Source organism: Limulus polyphemus, unplaced genomic scaffold (assembly GCF_000517525.1).
Source record: "Limulus polyphemus unplaced genomic scaffold, Limulus_polyphemus-2.1.2 Scaffold1284, whole genome shotgun sequence".
Lineage (NCBI taxonomy): Eukaryota > Metazoa > Arthropoda > Merostomata > Xiphosura > Limulidae > Limulus > Limulus polyphemus.
Window position 1 is genome coordinate 298,342 of NW_013666894.1, and position 21,028 is coordinate 319,369.

At 32.4% G+C, this 21,028-nt stretch overlaps 1 protein-coding gene across 2 annotated transcripts; it reads right to left on the reverse strand.

The window, feature by feature from the left end:
- Positions 1-617: 617 nt before the first annotated feature.
- Positions 618-18,236, reverse strand: LOC106462929 (protein disulfide-isomerase 2-like). Of its 2 annotated transcripts, none has more exons than XM_022390330.1 (9): positions 17,982-18,236; positions 16,079-16,276; positions 12,293-12,564; positions 9,244-9,348; positions 4,344-4,469; positions 3,890-4,090; positions 1,990-2,110; positions 1,256-1,434; positions 618-770 (listed from the first exon to the last, which is right to left on the reverse strand). In XM_022390330.1, the coding sequence occupies exons 1-9, from the start codon at positions 18,130-18,132 to the stop codon at positions 633-635; spliced, it is 1,491 nt and encodes a 496-aa protein (XP_022246038.1). In that variant the 5' UTR covers positions 18,133-18,236; the 3' UTR covers positions 618-632. The 2 variants fall into 2 exon arrangements, with proteins under 2 accessions (XP_022246038.1, XP_022246039.1); XM_022390331.1 differs by lacking the exon at positions 17,982-18,236 and adding an exon at positions 16,903-16,987.
- Positions 18,237-21,028: the final 2,792 nt, after the last annotated feature.

Sequence of the window (21,028 nt, forward strand, 5' to 3'; positions counted from 1 at the left end):
AAAATTAAACCACAACAAAGACATATGAATCTTTCACCAAAAATTTGAGTCTGATCTTACTGCCAACTAGCTATACATTAAATGATATTAGAATTTTGTGTTGTTGTTGAGGATTTAAATGTGAAAGTGAATGCGGAAGTTAAATCATCTATATTTCTGCACAGATAGCATTCGTATTTTATATGATTTAATAGTTGGCATCTCTGCTTGAGTAAAGTTTAAGAAATTAAACAAAAGTAGTGGTTGAAGCCACAAGTTTAATAAGAATAGAAATGTGAAAGAATAAAGCAGGACTGGAATGGATAAAAGTATGTAGAAAATATAAGGAACTGGCCAAAATGACCAGATTAACTGAATTAGAAGACAAAATGAATATGCAGTATTGCAAAATTTAAATAACTATACAGACTTGAAGTAATCTTCATTTAAATTCAAAACATGCACAAATATAATGAACCTGGCCCAATAGAAGTACGATTCAACAACTTTATCTAAGTCACACACACACAAAAAAAAAGTTTTGAGAACTACTATATTTTATCCTACCCAGTCTGATAAGTTCTGGTATTGGTGTGTGTGTGTGTGTGTGTGTGTGTGTATATGATGGAGAGGTGCAAGTGTCTACTACATTATTAATAAATATATATTAAACCTATTACTTTTACAAATTTCCTTCTTACCTCATCAGGAGCAGCTTTGCCATACTCTCCATTTGTTTCTAAGAACTTTGTCATACCATCTAATGTCCTTTCACCATTATATTCTACTGCCTAGAGGAGAAAAAAAATTAATGGGGAGTAGAAAATTAAATTATTTATGCACCAAATAATGTTGTTGAAGAAGTAAATTAAGAGTTTTCTAACTTCTTAAAGTTCAAAAGGTTATAAAAGTTCTACCATAGTTAAAAACATGTAACTGAAGATTCAACAAGACTTGTATAGGTTATACAGCATGATAAAACATATAAATGCATATATAAACTAGTGCAAGTCCTGTTATACTCTGAACTGCCCATGCAAGTTATAGTAATTTATAGTATTAAGTAGAAATATAAGTAATTTATTTTTAATGTAGATATATCATTCTGCAAATACAAGCTCATTTTAAAACATTAAGAATATTACCAATAACTGCATTTTTTTAAATTCACTAAAGCAATTTTTATTACAAATTGCATAAAACTTAAAACGACATAAAAGTTACTGTGTACTAACAAGTTCTGTAATTAATCAAAACAAAAAGAAAAACTTTATACCTCATTGGTCCATTTCTTAAATAACTTAATTGTTGGAAAACTGTTAATTTTTGTATGTTCTAGTTCATTAAGTGTGGAGTCCATCTTAGCTATCACGATTGTATCATTTTCCTTGTATTTCTCTCCAAGCTCTTTATAGATGGGAACAAGCTCCTGACAGTGTCCACACCAGGGAGCATCTGTTGAAATATCAATTTATCAGACAAAACTTCATTGTTTTGTTTTTAAAAGGAATTTACCTATATCTTTTAATACATTAATCTATTACTTTTTACTCTTGAACCACATTAACACATACACTGACAGCACTAACACAGGTATTCTGGATCTATTCAAAACAGCATTTGTATTTTTACATATTAATCGTAAGAGAAGGATTTCTCCGTTATATCTCAAAAATATATTAAGTTCACAACCTCTCCAGCATCATAATAGAGCATAAACAGATTGTGACAGGTGGTTAGGCTAAAACTACAATAATATTCATACATAACTCCATATTACAGTACTATTTCAAGTGAAAGTAATTCAATAAACAAATATAACAAAGTTTGCCCAAACATAAGCAGTAGTTTCAAATATCGGTCTTGCAGTGACATACAATTAGCATCCCCCCTTAAAAGCAAGATATGTAGGTATAATAAACACTTTTCAATAATATGTTAACATAAGAAGTTATGCTTTACACCATAATCATAGAAGTAAATCTTGGATAAAGTAAAAAACTAACTTACAGAATTCTACTAACACATCCTTAGACTTATCAAAAACTACAGATTCGAAATTTTTGCTGACTAGAACTTTTACTGCATGTTTGTCCCAGTCTTCAGGTACATCTTGGGACAGTAGATGTTCCTGTTACAAAAGAATATTGTAAGATTTATACTTGGCAAGCTTTGTAAATAAAACTTAACATTCAAACACTTGTTTACCAATGGATCTCTGATGTGTTGTTTTTTAATAGATCACAAAGTATTATAAAAAGTTTACATCTACATAAAATAGTACAAAATAATTATGCCTCTGAAATGAATAAGTAACAACAACAACATAAATCTATCTATCTACCTGTGTGTGCGTTTTTATAAACTCTTCTGACTGGAACTACGTACTGAGCTGGTAAAAAATGATGGAATTTAAATTATCAATCTTTATTGTTATGTATTACAAAAAAAAACTGTTTAGATTTCGATAATTTAATCTACTTGGATAGCTAGAGTATCATGTGACAATTAAATATAGATTTTGGGCACATTATTTTGTTTTTCTTAAGTTTCACATGAGATATGATGAGTTTTTTTTTCTAAAGATCAACTTTAGTTCTAAATGCTCAGTCACTTGATATTGATGAAATACACCCCCTCTACATTTCAACTATGCCACCTTTGTTTAAAACCATTTCTGACAAGCATCTTCACTCAGGCTGGTCAGGTTATTGTATATAAATAGTATTTCAATTAAGACAATAATTTGAATTACTAGATTCTGATAATCAGTCTTATTAAATACTATAAACACACTGTATCTGTCTGTGTCTGTTGGTCATGCAATGAGGTCATAGCTACTTATTAAGCAGTTGAAGTAGTTTGGCTTCCTGTCAATTAGAAGAGAGTAGTCTACAACTGATCGAAAATTAAAGATATATTTGGACTAAAATGTACAAAAAAACTGAACCTTCTTCGCAATTTCAAGATGCATCTTTGTTAAATCATCAAGTTATGCCAGAACAACATATTAAAAGCTTAAATTTTTTAAAGAGGTCTAACATTAGGTCATATAATAATATTAGAAGATTATCTATTGATAATATTAAGAGTTGTCAGGCTTAGCCCTAACTGGACTAAAGCAAAAAATGTATACAAGGTACAGTGTTAATTTATCTCTTTATCAAATATAGACTATACTTAATAAAGTCTTAACTAATGTTAGGACTAAGACAAGTAAACTTATAGACTCAGTGTCTGCAATTAGAATTCTTTTGTATTATTCTAGAAATCCTGTATTTAAAGAAGTACTTTTGCAATAAAGATACTAATTTGGCTTCAAATGTTTTGCGGGTCTCTGCTAGTTGTTATATGTCACACACTAATAATTATCATACTCAACCATATAAAGCATTTAAAAATTAAAACTAATCGTCTCAAACAAACCATATAAATTGTGCTTCAACTAAGATTTTGCATGTTGTATTCCAATTGGTCCAATGAGTTCTGGTATTGAGTGAAAGACCTCCCCAACAGATGCATACAAAAAAAGTTCAGATACTATACCCCTTTTCCTGGAAATCCATACAAGGTAGTTTGGAATGTAAATTATTATTAGACTTGTTTTATTGTAATATCACACACACACACACACCTTTGAATGTCATACACACATGCTCCACTAGCTAAAGCATCCCATACACAAATATTCTTTAACCAACACTGTTCAATTTAAAAATTAAGTTATCAAGTAACAGTAATTAAATATTATAGTACATGAAAATGTATTACATATTAATACCTCATTATACTATTTGTTAATAATAAAAAAAAAGGTTGTTTATCAATAGCAAATATTAAAAGTGATAGGTGGGCTAATGGAATTGTTTAAAAAGCTTTTTCTTTTTTTCTTAACAGAAACAAAACCTGCCTTTAATTTTCCATCCAAAACATCTTGAACAAAACTACGGATATTTTCCAAAGAGATCTCTTTAGTTTCAGGCTTAAATTTGGACACCTCATCCTTTAACTGTATTATCCGCATTTCAGGCATGTCTTCTTTCTTCATTCCAAAAAACTCCAAGATTCTTTCATTGTTTTCTTTCTCAGCATCAACAACAACAAACAAAACCTGTGAAGACAGAAGTCTTACCATATTTAGACTATTTTGATAGGCAGCATACACAGAAGTTAGATACAAATAGTACGAGATTCTTAACAGTACTTTAGAAAAATATTTAAGTTCCTTATCAAAATGCTTAAACTATACCGAAACTTATTCAATTCCAGGGACCTCATACTTAAAGTTCTTTACAAATGTCTTTAAAACTCAAATATAGTTTTAATAGTAGTACATACCTTAAAAATCAAATTTATAACATTACCTTGTTTTTATATTCTCTGGCCGCAGTATTATAATCTTCCATGAGTTTGGTATATTCTGGTGATAATTTACTTATAAAAAGAAGATTTTGAGTTTTTATATCTCCACCAAATATTTTCTGAGCATTCTAAAAGTTGAGAAAATAAAGAACGAAAATAATTTATATTAGTTTTTGATACCACTAATGTTTACAATGTGAAATCAGATGGATTTCAGTCATTGTATGGTACGTAAAGTCCAGCAGTTTGAGAAAAACATAACATTGTCTATCTATCCAACAAAAAAATGGATTTTGTACTGCCATGCAAGTCAATACAAAGTTATCAACCATAATTAAAATTACCATATGTACAATTTGCAATATCATAAAAACATTCAACATCTTTTGAACAAATATATTTCAGTATTTTAAGTCATCTTTTAAAAAGACTTAGCAAATCATAATTATATCAAAACATAACTACTAGAACTTCAAATTCTGCACTTTTATAATCTCATCAATATAAGGCTGTTCAATTCAATTGTTATCTCATGTGAACTTTGTTTTACATAAGTTTGTCAATACAAAAAGCATGTTGTAAGGGTTTCTATTGTTAGTTAGATTGTTTAGGGGTTATTCAAAAAGAAAGACACAAAGCCGAGTCCACTTCATAATGAAAGCATTACTTGAACGTCAAGTTCTACAAGTTTGCTTTACTAACATTAACAAGTAGGCTTATATTCACACAAACAAGGTTTGAATAGAAATTATTTGCTAATTTTCTCGCAAGTACAAAATTGTGAAGTTCTTCGAACAATTCTATTACACAAATTTTACTATAATGGACATAGCATGTATCAATCTCTGTATGTGGAATAATAAATAGTGTGACACCACAAATAAAAAATCTATAAACAAATTTTTACATAGTGTTTTCAAGATTCAGACAAATAGAAAAATAACTATGATATGTGCAACAACCATTTCTTTATCACAAAACAGAATTTTAAATAAAAATACTCTCATTACAACAAGAACACGACTATCACTAGGGATGTACGTGTGGATTTGGTTATATCTTTATTGATGCAATTTCTAAATGTAGTACTAAAAAGAAGAAATAAAAAAGTTATTTCAATAAAGGGTACCACTTTTAATGTATAACAACATTAAACTTTATATCAGGCCAATCCAAACACTCTTCCCATGCAGTACTTCCCAGGAAAATCCTTTTTTAGAAAATGTTAACTTTTTGTAAAATATTTTCAATGAGGTGTGAATACTACAATTAGTAATTATTAGCATAAACAGCTGCCTGTAGGGCAGTGTTTCTACTAGTAATAACAATAGCTTGAAATTTAAACTTCCATCATGAACAACAGAGTAGCTCAACAATTTTTAACATTAATATTCTTTGGGATCTTCAAAGGTTGATTTAAGTGCTGGTAAAGTCTTCTCTGAAGCTAATCAATTGGCCATTCTCTTGCTGACGTACTTCAAAGGACTATCACAGAGAGTGATTTTTTGCTTAGACTACCTGTCCTTGTATATTCTATAAACTACATTGATTCATTTGATTACACTATAGAATCATTCTGAACCTCTACTTAATTCTGGAGATAGTCCCTTCTTAAGGTATGGATTGTATAGCTATATCATGTCACTAAAGTAAAGTCATGTATAGCAACAATAATCTTCTTTAGCCTCACTGAATATGCTGTACAAGATTCTGTTGAGTGATGGTCCTCAGGATCTAAATGCAGAAGGTCCAATGAAAATTTTAGTTCTCTTCCAGAACAAAAAAAAGTGATGATGGTATGTTGCCAGTAGCTTCAAGTATAGTAACTATGAGTAACAGCAGAAGACTGATATTCATCCAAATCAATGGCCAAGTGATTTAAAAGTGTATGGTTTTTATCTCCACCATTCCATCAGCAGACAGATGAAGAACTGTCATTTGGTCCTTTTGGTTCCAAGGATTTGACTCATTTCTGTAAACAATGCTAATTTAATGTTCCATCCCTGATCTGAATGAAGTTTCTCAAATTCACTGATGAGCTTCTTTATTGGAGTTTCTGCTTTCTGGTGGGGAAAAGCACATGCTTCTGGCCGCCGAGATTTATTTATTCTCAATGTTGCTCTGTGGTAGAGGTCCAACCACATCAACAGCAACTCTCTAACAATGCTCCAACACAATATCTAATGATGCTGAAAAAATACTGCTTTAATTGCTTATGTTCATGGACCTTTTTGTTCAAAGCACAGTTCAAGAGTTATATCAATCTTATATGGTTACTGGCATCTAATCCAACAGAAAATTATCATCCTCTCCCTTGCCTTCTTAACACTTAAGTGCCCAGCTGTTAGAAGGATGTGGTGATGACAAAATGCTTCCGAGTGTACTAACTGTTGAAATACCAACTGTAGCCTTAACTTCTGTACACTTGCATCTTTCCATTTGTAACAATCCTTTTTGTAGGCATAACAAACCCATAGCATGTATTTGGACTGTATTAAGATAATTTCTGCCAAAAAGGGTCATTATGTACCATTCTTTATCCACTGAATAATTGGTTTAATGCCCTTATCTTTCTCTTGGACAACAACAATTCATCTTTGGAAGTTTCATTTTTGATTCTACTCTGTTACTCTATTATTTTATGCTTTCCTTCAGTAATACAAGGTCTTCAAGATAATGCATCAGCATTTCACGATTCCACACAAGGCACTGCACAAGATTAAAATTGTACTCCTGAACTTTCTGGAGTCACCCTGCTATCTGGCCTTTTAAATTGTAGAAATTCAGACACTTTAGTACTGTATGATCTATCAGAGTGTAAACTGTTGGCCATAGAGATAGTAATGAAAATGACTCTGGGCTCTAGTAACAGATATTAGTCTCCTTCTCCAAAGAGTTATAAAATATCCCCATACCTCTTCTGCAGCATTCATTGCCTTCCTAACATATGCAATCATGTTCTCTCATGTGGTACTCATGATAAGACTACTCACACTGTATAATCAGCTGTCCAGTAAAACTGATTTGTTTTCCTCGCAATTTTACAGAGGATGAGCTACATTAGAAAATAGTTTTACAAACAGTGATAGTAAGAGCACAGTTCAAGAAGTTACCTTATGCAAGTTTTGCAGAATTGACCAATTTTGAACAGATCCAATTTTGATTGGGTTTCTCCAGTGACTGTGTCCCACAAAATGCCTTCTGATTTTATAAATCACTTTTTGCAATCCAGCTTAAGGTTCTCTTTCCTTAACCAATTCAGAAATTTTCTTAGTTCATCACAAGCATAAAGGTTTTCCCCATGTGTGATTATGTCATCTGAGCAGATAACCAAAACATTCCAGGATAGTCCAGAAAGACACATTCAATTACTGTTGAAATGCAGAAGGTGTTTATATAATAAAAATAGTAATATAGCAAATTACTACAACTCATTTTCTACAACAACAACAAAAAGGCTGTTTGGGGGTTTTTAGTTGCCTTGGCAACTTGCATTTGCCAGTAACAACTTTTCAGATCCAATGTTAAAAAAACATTCTCCCTCAAATAAATCATCCAAAATAATCAATCCTTGGCAGTGTGCAAGCATCTTTCTTTGTAGCTTCACTTGCTTGTAGTCAACACAGAACCTTGTAGATCCATCTTTTTTCATAAGTCCAATAGGTGATACCCAAAGTGTAATCACTTTGTTCCATTATTGCTAACCTCACATCCATGTCTCCATTTAAAGTTATTTCTAACATGCATGCACTTTTCCTCAATGTCAAATAAACCACATGTTGTACAGAAGATACTCACAGTTAGGGTTACTTCTGATTGTTCACTGAAGTATTATGACCACTTGCTGTTTGCAACAATCCATCTTCTTGCTTCATTCCTAAAGACAATTTCCTAGCTCTCAGATGAAACAATGGTAGCTGTTGAATCAGTATTAATAAACATGTTAAAAGGCTTCCCATGATAAATTCATTCCCTCGTGGAGAATAATGTCTTTAAATAATTGCATTTTTTTTTTCACTTGGGACAGATGGACTATTTTTTCCCTTAGGTTTTGGTTTATTATCAACAACTGATTTATCAATCTTGGACATAATTTCCATTTTCCACACACACATAGCAGTCATCCTTTGAGAGTAGTTCTTAATTATTACAAGTTCCTGGCAAAGTCATTTTAACTTGCAGTTAAAACATTTATGTCCATTTATTTAAGTTTATTATTCATCATTATTTGATCTGATGATCCCATTATTCCTAGATGATCTGTTAGTTGTTTATCTGTAACTTTAATTGATTCAAGTTCCATTACTAATTGAGCAGTTTCCTTCAGAGATGTACAAAGTTTGCTGTAGCCTACGTTTGCTCAAAAGTCATAGTACTAAATTAACTAACTGGCTCACTTAATGATCAATCAGCAATTCAATCTAGCCTCTCCTATTATATGTTTTATATTGTTCTAATCACTTCCTAAACATTGAAGAATTCAAAGTTATTAGGCCACCTGCTTATGTGATGTTAAAATCTCCCTCTATCCAAAAACAATACAAAAAGTAAATAAAAAAACAGCTCTACACCAATAATAGTTTACCTCTTAAATTATTAGAATTAATCCATTTTGTTGGACAGAATATTTGAATGAAGTAACAGCAAACCTCATTACATCCCTCCCCACCAATATTATAAGAAAAGAAGAAAAAAAAAACAACATGAAACACAGGTTACAGAATATTAAGTTTATAACTTTAGTTTTACCTTTTATAAAACAAATAAAATGAAACATCAGAAAATAATTTTAGTCACTAAAACAGTTACTTTGAATGTTAGATATAGATATTCCAGTTCAAACACTAATAAAGTGACTTTAAAGTTATTTAGTCTAAACAGAATGATTAGTCTGTCACCTACCTCAGGATCAAACTCTATAACTAGAGGCAAGCTGTTTGCTTTTACAAACTTCTTCAAGGACTCAACAGTAACTTTATCCTCAAGTGCATTCCTGCCTTCATCAAACTGGAAGAGGGAAACAAAAGAAGAAAAAAACGTTTTGCTTGTATAGACACACACACACAGTCTTAGTGTCGTTAACAATATCACTAGTAATAAGTGTAAAAAATTTCTAATACTTTAAGCAGTAACTCCAATGTTTTAGGATAAGAACCCCAATTTACTCTGCAACAGACAAAGCAAACATACAGAACCAATTACAAACATTTAAACAAAAAAAGGAAAACTTAATATTGCACTTAATAGTAGTATAAAATAACATATTTAAGACGTTTCAAGAATAACACGTGTTAGTTTATTTCGTGATCTTGTTCGAAGTAGACAAGAGGACAAGCAGATAGTGAAAAGCATCCACCATCTCTTGGACTTCTCTTGTCTCATCAAATAGTAGAATTTGACCATTACTTAACACAACCACAGCCCCAAACAGCAAAACAAGTTCTTGTGACAATAGGTCATTAAATCAGTCATGCCAATCCCGAGACTGACAGTCATTTGATATATTTTTTTTTTAATATGAAAAAAAACAAACAAAAATTCATCTTTCAATAAAACTATGTGCTATTTCTATAATTACTTGTAAGAACACTAACATTCCCAGGTGGCTCAGCAGTAAGTCTAAGGCTTATAATGTTACAACTCTAGTTTCAATAACTGCAGTTGGCAGAGCATAGATAGCTCCTTCTGTAGTTTTAAGCTAAAACCAAACTATAACTTAAGAAATCCTACTCAATCACAGACTAGCTAAACTAAGTAATTTCAAAGCTAAAAGTCTTAATGATAAATCTTGTTTGAAGAAGAAAAAAAAATGTTTTTCTTTTCACACAGTAAGTTATATGGTTATAAGTAATATTTATATGTAAACATATTTCAATCTCCTAAAAGCTCAAGCTGTTGATAAACCTTATCCCACTTACAGTTCATAACCAAACCAATATACCATACTTTAGAATGTTATTTTGATGCATCATCAATACGCACATATCATGTCATTTAAAAGTACCATATCAAATGCTGCTTAGTTTAAGTATTGTTATGAAATAAAATATTGTGTTTGAAACACACAAGAGAGAGAGAAAAAAACTTACCAACTAAAATAATTTAGAAAACAAGTAAGCTGATCACTTTAAACCATATATATTGTGGCAAGCTTTTTAAAAGTCATTCTTGCCAGTTTTTAGAGCCAAAAAGAGGAAATTTTGTTACCTTTTAAGAAAGTTTTATAAAAGGAGTGGAAGATGTAAACATAAACATTATATAAAAGAATGTACTGTCTTATATTTTGGCAGCCAATTGTCATTAATCTACAAAACTAGAAAACAAAAGATATGTAGAGTTCTTGTCTATCTACTTCTTTATAATTAAAACTTCAAATTATTACAAACTACAAGTATCAAATGATAAGAACAACTGGTCAAGTGTGCCATAATAAAAACTTAACACTGTCAAATAACAATGAAATAGCACAAACTAGTAATGGAAGCATACCCAGATATCTGGGACCAAAAGTCAAACATGAATGTATATTATACAGAGGATGAATATATTACATTGATTTTAGAGCCTCACCACAATGTTACAGTTTATGTTACCATGTCTGGTAATGTTCTATTTGATAACCATACATCTTTGCAACAGCCCTGCAGCATAGTTTCCAATACAAGAAGCTCCATCCTTAGGCAGTCATGTTTGAAATATACCCTCATCCATAAGCTATCAAGTATACGAGGACAATGGTTTCCCAGTGCACATTTCAACAATCTGGTCAGAAAGAGGACCATAAGCCAAGAGTGACTTGACCAGTATGTCTTTGTAAGGAATAGCATGAGTACCCCTTTTATTCTGTAGCTGCTTACAGTATGCTTTAGTTGAGGGATGTGTCATGTAAGCAACTTGTGTACATGCAACTTGCTTCATTTTTCCAGATGAAGGTCCATTATTATGTTGAATACCATCACTTGGGGCATGTGGATGGCTTCTGTCACTGTCCCTTATGTTTTAAATTCTCACCCATCACAAGACACCACATTTTGATTACCACAGCTGGGGAACAACTTTTTGTAGATATTTTTCTGGAAGATCCTAATGCCCAAAGTTCATACATATTTTTTGTTTTTCAACCCCATTAAGCATAAATGACTTCCCTACCTTTGAAATTTTACATTTGGTCTGAATGTATCCTCATGATCTGAGCATATCAATATTTTACCAAAAGCAAGCAATTTTAGATGGCATCACACACTACTTACAAAACACCAAACATTAAAATGTAGCTTTGATGCATTCCATTCCACCATGACTTTACATGCGCAGTGATTTTCACATGACTTACATATTTATATTACTGTATTTGTCTGAATATAATAAACTAATATTGATGTATTAAACATTTTTGGGAATCTTTCATTGAAATTATTATTATTATTATTTTTTTTACGTGTCAATTTTACAAAATTTATTGAAAAGTTTATAAGTGATAATACCCTAAGTTAATCATTAATCTCCACATAAATCTTAGTCATTGCTAAAATTGTTGCTACCTTCAGAGTTGCTTCCTTAAACCTTTGCTTCACTCTTTTCAATTCCCACAGCATGTCATCATCTGTCCCATCCATTACATATCTAACATTTTTTTTTTTTAAATGATTTTTGGTGGTAGCTTCTAGTAAGATACCTAATAAAATTGAGCGTGTGCAAATATAACGTACAGCGAGTTTTTCAGATAGTATTTGGAGGAAAAAAATATGTATTATATTCAGGAAAATACAGTAGTTTTTTTATAACATACTCAACTAATTATACACACACACATTATATACATAAACACTTAATTTAATATTATCTAATGAACATATTTAAAAAATTCATACAACAAATTACAGATATTTTATAAGTGTATAGACTGGCTGAATTACAGTATTGTTCTTAAATAATCAAAAACTTGTTTTACCTTTTTAAAGAGTACAACTCCATCAGATTCTACACCCAGCTGTTTATACACTTCTTTACTGGATGTGATAGCAAAAGGGTGGTCATCAGTTTGGTCTGCAACTTCAAAAAAAGCTTTAGCATCAACTGCTTCTTGGTCTTTGAAGAAACCAACTACTACTACATGTGCACTTTCTTTAAACTGTTTAGCATCCTCTGCACTGACTAGTTCCTTGGCTGGAGGACCAGTTTTCTTCTTCAGCCATTGAATGATTTCATCAGCTTTACGACCACCTTTTAATTGAGAAATTCTCAGTGTGTTGAAAAGTTAATATTTTCCTTTTCTGAAAATGCATTTCACATATACACTCACTTCTCTGCACAATTACCATTTATTACCTCATAACCTGCCATGAAGGTTTTTGCACATGGCACAAGCCTTGAATGAAGCTTCCACCCCTACAACAAGGGGTATATTGTGAAGAAGCAAAAGGATGAGAAACAAGAGAGGGGCCAACCCCACAAATCTTCCAAGGATGGGAAACTTGTTGGGTCATCCAGGAAAGTCAGGAAACCAGAAAGAAACTACTGACAACCAGCTTCAGCCACAATTTGAAAGTGTGAGGAACACCTCCAAAGAACTTGTCATGAAGGAAAGAAATAAGGTAGAGCTACTAGAGATAAGACCGAGGAAGGCAAACACCCGAAAGTGAGGCGTCCTGATCATGCAAATTCAATAATAAAGAATCAAAGTCAACTGAGACTAGGCAGTGGTAGAGATGGAGGCCAAGATGGCAAATACAAATGTACCTAAGGAAGTTATAACAGTTGCAATGACGAGTCTCCGAGATAATGTGAAGTGTAAACAAATAGTGAAGGAGCTGAGCAACAGCTAGGACTATGAGCCATAGAAGAAGCATCACAAAGGCGAGGAGAAGGAGGTTGTCATAGTTCAGTGCAATGCTGATACAGAAAAGTATCAGTATGAACACAAATCTCAGGAGGAAAGAAAATATAATCAGAACGAGAGTAATGGAGCAACATGCCCAAATACTAAGAAAAAAACTAGAGAAAGAATGTCACAAATCAAAGTAGCAAAGAGAAGAACCAAAAACAAGTGTAGGCAATGGGAACAGCTGATCAAACCTGTTGCAAAAGTAACACAAATAGAAGGATGAAGAGAACCAACCACCTAAAGAATAATGGTAGTGACATCCCTGAATAGAGTGCCTGTAGGCACCAATGAAACTGCAAGAGTAAGTAGGCTCCTAGAGTATCTGGACCTCAAAAGGTAACAGAAACAAGATTGTAAGAATTTATAGTCAAAAACGATACCCCCCCCCCCCCAAAACAAAAACAATTTTGTGAGAATACCAATAAGTTGAGTAAACAATACAATAACCAGTAGAAACATGATGACAGAAACAATAAAGTTGTACTCAAAGTGAAAAAAAAAACACATTATATAAAAAGCCTGCATACAAAGAAAAAAAAAGGACAATATTAAGTAAATATGTAGAGAAGCAGTGCCAAGGAAAGAATGAGCCTTTGTTTAAAGCTAGTGCTCACAGGTATTACTGTACATGGAGGATATATTACCTTCCTATTAGTGGAGTGCAGTAGTCTAGTGAGAATTACACCACAGACTGGTGGAACACATGTTAACAGGTGTAGGAGAGTGAGCTTCATTCAAGGATTGTGGCATGCTCAAAAATACTTCAAAACAGTGAGTAAGGTAAGATACTTTCAGTGTGCAGAAAGGAGAGTAACATTTCTGAAAAAATAGTTTATTCACAATTAGAAGTTAGGAGAACCTAAGTGTTCCTAAACAAGCTACATCAGAAAAATCACTAAAATCCACATTTTAATCATCATGCCCTCACAGCCCAAATATTTATTGTGTACTGCAGTAAAGAGAAAACTACTGTCAATTGCAAACACTGGACATACTATAGAAACTGCCTTGTTACGAATAATATAATCATCTAAAATGAATATAGTGGAGGAAGTGAAGTTTTTGCTTTGATTGGCAGTAAAACATTTGTGCAATTTTTTTAAGTCATACCATACCGCAGGCTCTTAGTAGAAGCAAGCAATTCCATTCAGCACTCAAACAACAAACCTGCAGAGCTTATACAAAGATTCACAGCAACAGCAGTATGTGACGATCAAAATCAGCATGTATGCTAGTCAAAGTAAAGTGTACAACTGCATATACTCCTTGTATTAAACATGCAGTAAAAAGGAAACGAGTTAAGAGGGAGAATGCCATGAAACTTTTTTTGTAGTGGCCAAAAGTAAAAGCCAACCAGTAGGTTGAATAAACCTTCAACTGTGATACCAGTTTCATTTGGTTCTATTCTGTGTATAACAGTTCCACAACCTGTATTTATGTTGAGAACTACTATTTGACAGATATCAGCATATCACAATACCAAAGCAAGAGAGAAATTAAGGTCTTAGATATTGCATTCAATGTGTTCCTGTACAGAAATTAGCATTTTTTTTTTGGACTTTGCAAAGTCATTTAAAAAGTTAAAATTTTATTGGTTAGTCAGCATGGTTTCACTAGGGGAAAATCTTGTCTTATAAATCTTTTGAAATTCTTTGAAGAGGTTACAGATGTGGATATGGTGTATCTGTATTTTCAGAAAGCATGTAACAAGGTACCACATAAAAGGATTGTTATAATATACAAGTTATCTGTAGGTGTGTATTTGGGGTGGGAGAAATAGGTTGGCTCATTAGGTAGAAAACTGGTTAGATGGAAGAAAGCAGAGGCTTGTTATAAATAGAGTTTAGTCAAACTGGATATTAGTGTCACAAGTGGGGTATCTAATGGCTAATTGTTAGGACCCTTGCTCTTTTTGGTTTCAATCAATGATGTAGATGAAGGAATGTTGAATAAATTAATTAAATTTGCTGAAGAGAATGCTGCAGCTTTACAAAGGGATTTGGATTATTTGGAGAGTTTAGCAAATAAATGGCAGAAGCATTTAACTTATAATAACTGCAAAGTAATGCATGCGAGATATCACAATTTAAATTATGAATATAATTTTGATGGGAATAACCTATACAGTATTATGAAAGAAAAAGATCTTAGTGTTCTGGTTGATCAGTCTCTTAAGACATCCAAACGATATGCTGTTGCTAGTGGCAGGACAAACAATATTTTATATTCTATTTAGAGAAATACTGAATACAAGTTTACAGAGGTTATAATGCCATTACATAGTTCATTGGTTAGCCCACATTTAAAGTGTTATATTTAATTTCGGACTCCTTACTTCAGAAGGGACATTGAATTGTTGGAAAGGATTCAGAGGAGGGATGAAAATACTATCCCTAAATTTTGGTATGGAAGAATTCAACTTCAGCTAAGACAGCTATACGTTTCTAACAGGGTGGTTATCCTTCAGAACAGGTTGCCTTTGGATGTGGTGGATGCAGTTAATTTAAGGAAGTTTAAGGGAAAGCTTGATAAATATTTGAATGATTAGGGCTAGCTTCAAGGTAAGGTTGTTGTTTTTTTCTTTCAGGGTTTAATTTAGTGAATAGGACAGCCTAGATGGGCAAAAAAAAAGTTTCTTGTCCTTTAATGTTATATGTTACATAGACTAAATGAATGTGAATGTGCACAAGTGTGAATAAAAACAATAATAACTTTAAATATACAATATGCTTTATATGTAGACTTCAAACATTTCAATTTTCACCAGCTGTCTTAGATTACATAAACCTGACTGGTGGGTTTGGCTTGATTTCAAAGTACATACAGTGTTCTTAGATAATGTTAATTTCTTACCTGTATAATCAATAATTTTTGATCCCTTAAAAAATTTCAGTGTTGGATAACCTTGGATTTCATATTTTCCAGCCAATTTTGATTCTTGTGTAGCATCAACTTTAGCAAGCATGATCTTGGACTGTTCCTCCGCCAATAGAGTTGCAGCTTTAGCATATTCTGGAGCAAGGGATTTACAATGTCCACACCATGGTGCATCTAAAAGACAGTAATAGTAACATCCATATTTGAAAGTTTAACTTCATACTGTCAATTAAATAAACTTAATTTGCTAGAGAGTGTTTAATAACAATATGATGCTTACATTGTAATAATGTTAAGTAGTTTTGAATTAGCTTAAATAGATTCAAGAGAACTAAATACCAGGTAATACATTACACAAAGTAGTAAATGAATGCAGTTCTACTACAGTGAACATCACATGCACCTTTTTAGATAACTAAAAATATTTAAAATGGTTAAATTTAAAATTTAACACAACAAGCCCACTTTAACACTTGTGGTAGAAAATCAAAGGTAATGTAATTAAAAAACAATGCTCAAAACAGTCAAATTCAATGTTTCTCAGACTACTACAAACACTAGAAATTTTGAATTCATATACATTAATCATATCCCAACACAGAATTGTGCAAAATATGTTCCAAGATTAATCTTAAAACATTTTAACTTGTATCCATGACACTAAATAGTTACAAGTTAAGAATAAATAAAAATCTATACTTATAAAATTATAGCTTCACTGAAAATACTGCATTACATGTTCAACTCAAAAATAAGACAACTTTTATTAAACATTTCAGAAAATATAAAAAAAGGATTACCAGTTTTCCATTTCAATATCTTTCCATAATTTTTCTTTTCTCTCAAGAATGAAAAAACAAACAAAACAATAATTACAAGATCATGACTTATGTAATCACTCAGATATCAATTTTTGTTGTTCATTACAAAGAATCATTTACATATTATATAAATGCATATACATTAGTTATCTTCCCGAATGTGTTATAATTCTTCTAGAATTACAGAGTGTCACAAGTATATTACACATCTGTCCCACATAAACTGTACCAACAAGAGTTTGTTAAAAGTCTCCAAAATCTTGATCAATTACTGTGGGACATGTTACCTCACTCTTTCCAAAGACAGTGAGATCATTAAACAATGAACAACCAGAAGGTACAGCATTTCAAACAAAAGGGTTTTCACTATTCTCCATGAAAGGAAACAAATTCACAGTTGAATATTTATAGCAGCAACAAGCTCCAAAATTTCATTCCTATCTAATCAACACCATCATCCATAAAGTGAAGGCAAGAAAACATTCTAATAATAATAAAACTAATGAAACCAGATACCAATGAAAAATAAAAAAGGATTTGAAGCTGACAAAGGCTCACAAGCTTCCAAATATCACTTAAATTGAACAATGGTTTTCACAAGTGTGATGGGCCATTAGTGGTCAACACAGCAAATCAAAGCAATCCCATACAAACATACGTCTGTTAAGTGTTATTGTTAAGTTGTCCCGTCCAGCTCCAGTGCACTTTCTTTCTACTTTTGATATGCTTAGTTGTACAGTTAAAATCAAACCTAAGATCATGAATTGCCAAAAACCTATCATTTAGAAATCAGAAACTACTAGTACTAGCTTATTTAGTTAAAACTTAAATATAAATAAAAGTACGAGATCGTCCATTTACGTTGCAACTTGTGCAAGTTACAATTTACTGTTAGTGTTACTGTTACAGCGTGAATACGAGATATATACAATAGATCCACAACACCTTGAGAATAAAACAACAGATACTTGTAAAGAAATAATATTTCATTTCTTATAACTATCTAGACAAAACGTACTACCCGCATGACGACTGACAGTAACAAATAGACTACTTACAAAATTCAACCATGATAAACTTATTATTTTTGATAACTTCATCAAAGTTTTCTGTGTTTAGAACTAAAACATTTTCTTCCTTTTTTGTTTCGTCGGCAACAGTAAAACAGATAGTAACTGTAAATAATATTAACTTTCTAAGCTTATTCATCTCTAAAATCAAAATTCCTCACACATATATTAATTAATATCATAGGCTAAGTGCTATGTGTTTATATACTCTCTCAAAACGTCGCGGTACATATTCTGGCATATCCAACGCATGCGTCTACAGGTGAAATACTCATCGTGTACTCAATCGATTGGTCAGCGTGATCATATGACCAAATTAACAACTTCAGTAGGAAATTAGTACACCACTTACATTAATTAATGAAGTTTGCGAAATGATTAAACTTCTGTTGTGTACATTTATATTTTTCTTTGGTAAGAAACATTAAATTTAAATTAAGGCTGTTTGACCAATGTAAATGCTTTATTAAAAAAAAATATTATTCACTGGATTTTCCTGTCTGAAGCTTTAAGCTACGTTACCTTGAAGATTATCGAAGTAAAAGAAAAATGTGACTGCCGCAACAATAGCAAAACCTGTATTAATTTAAAAAGAATTTGCTAGATGGAAGTGTTGTAGTTTTCGAAGGCCTTATAAACACAAAACATTTGAAAGTGTGATTACCCAACATTTCTTGGAATTGCATATTACAGAAACTGAGATAACTATAAGACTCATGTACGTGTTTTGTTTCACAACATTTACAGCATTGCAGCAAGTAGAGATACTAGTAAGGTAAGTGAAAAAAATGGTAAAAACCAGTTACTTAAGGCGGTTTGACACGTTTCTTACTCCTTAAAATTTACTCAGTTCTGAAAACATAAAAATCAGCGATACTGTCAACAGTGATTACAAAATAATTCGTTTGAATTAGAGCTATAATTTATAATTCCTTTAGCTGTTATCAAATATTAGTAATATGTTTAATATTTTGGTTTTTACATGTTTTGGGGAAAATAATCCGGAATAAATCCTTTTAACAGCTGTATTGATATTTTGCGTCAGAAGTTGTGATATTTTCTAACTCAGATACACTGTTAACCCTCATTTAAGAACGGTAGCCGGAATAACGGGAGATACGACAGAAAATTTATGTTAAATTGAACTGACTGAGTTGGAAAAAAAGAGCCTGGACACAATGTAAATTAGTGTGAAAATAGATCCTTCATTTATTTGTTTGTATATAACAAGACAAATACACAGTAGCGTAACTATAAGGAGGATCGGGCAGGGAAGCTTCATTTATTTTAACAGATATTTGAGAACTATATCTGATATGATTTTGGAAATTTTTTATTATTATTTACATATATTACAATATCTTTAACAAACACAATTAAAATTGTTTTTGCTTTGTGATTATATAAAGTAAGGGTGGGGTCGATTTGTCAAACTTGCCGTGGATGCAAAAGTACCTAGTTATGCCACTGAAAATACACAACACTTTACAAACAGGATGAGTGCACAACATGAAAATACGTCAGTTTTCTCTCTAGGTGTGGAACAAGATTTTAATGAGAGAACTAAACACTTAATAAATATTACAATAGGGCTAATTCAGCCTGAGTGTACTTGACCTCACGTTAATTAGTCTTCCATATACTATAGAATATTCCAACAACATATTATTGTTATAACACGAAAATAAACGACCCTAAACAATGTGAAACTGGTGTGAAACAAGGTCACAACATAAAAACTGTACATGGATGACCCGGCATGGCCAGGTGGTTAGGGTGCTCGACTCGCAATCTGAGGGTCCGGGTTCGAATCCCCGTCACACCAAACATGCTCGCCCTTTCAGCCGTGGGGGCGTTATAATGTGACGGTCAATCTCACTATTCGTTGGTTAAAAAGTAGCCCAAGAGTTGGCGGTTGGTGGTGATTACTAGCTGCCTTCCCTCTAGTCTTACACAGCTAAATTAGGGACGGCTAGCGCAGACAGCCCTCGTGTAGCTTTGCGCGAAATTCAAAAACAAACTGTACATGGAACATCATACATACACCAAACATGGATAAATGTGAAATGTTTCAAATATTTTGTGGTGAACCAGAACTAAAAATTAGTGAGAAGGAAAACTTTTTTTTTTTAAATACTAAAAAGTGACCTGTTAAAGCACTTAAATTCTACATACACCTTTTTAAAAGAGAGAGACAGAGGAAGAAAAATATTTTCAAATTAATACTTTATGTATAATTAAAGCTTATGTGGACCTGCTTTTGAGCAAGTATTCCCCTGGTACAGTTGTGATATCAAGGAAAGGCGAAAAGTGAGAAGTGCCATATCTGAAATTCGTCTGCCTCCCCAAATATTTCACACACAAAACAAGTTTAGTAAAAGCTGCGTCTCCCAGAATACAGCATCTTCAGTTACTTGGAAACCATACACAAGGGAAACCCACACAACAAAACATTATCCAATCTCTAGTTAGCCCTTAAAGCTTCTTACTTTATTTTCCACAATTTTCTTTCCACCTCCCCTTTTAAAAAAGCCTTTGCCCTTCAAGCCCATCTTTCTGCCACCTCTTCACCTCCCCACTTTCAGAATCTTGGTGTTGGCACTGCTGTTGTGTAATACCTAATTGATTCAACTGACACAAGACTTTCTTCCAATAAAAGTATTGTTACGTCTCCGTTTGTTAATTAACTTTCCGTAACTTCGTTCGGACGAAACTTTAGCGACACAAGTATTTACTTAATAAAACTGGTTTATTCTTTACGATACACTTATTTTCAACAATCGCGCTAAAACAAACGCTATATCAACGAACGTCAATAATACTTCTGACTGCAGTTCAATTACTCACTATCTTCACACACACATTACATTACCGCGTCACGTTGTCCCCCTCTTTTATATACCAGACTACCCTATATCTAGAAACGTGGCGTCACACTAGTCATGTGACTCGCTGACGCAACAATATCCTCCCTGTGTAATGGACAGTAAATCGTCGTTTATTGTGTTTAATTCACTTTGAAATTTACTAATCTT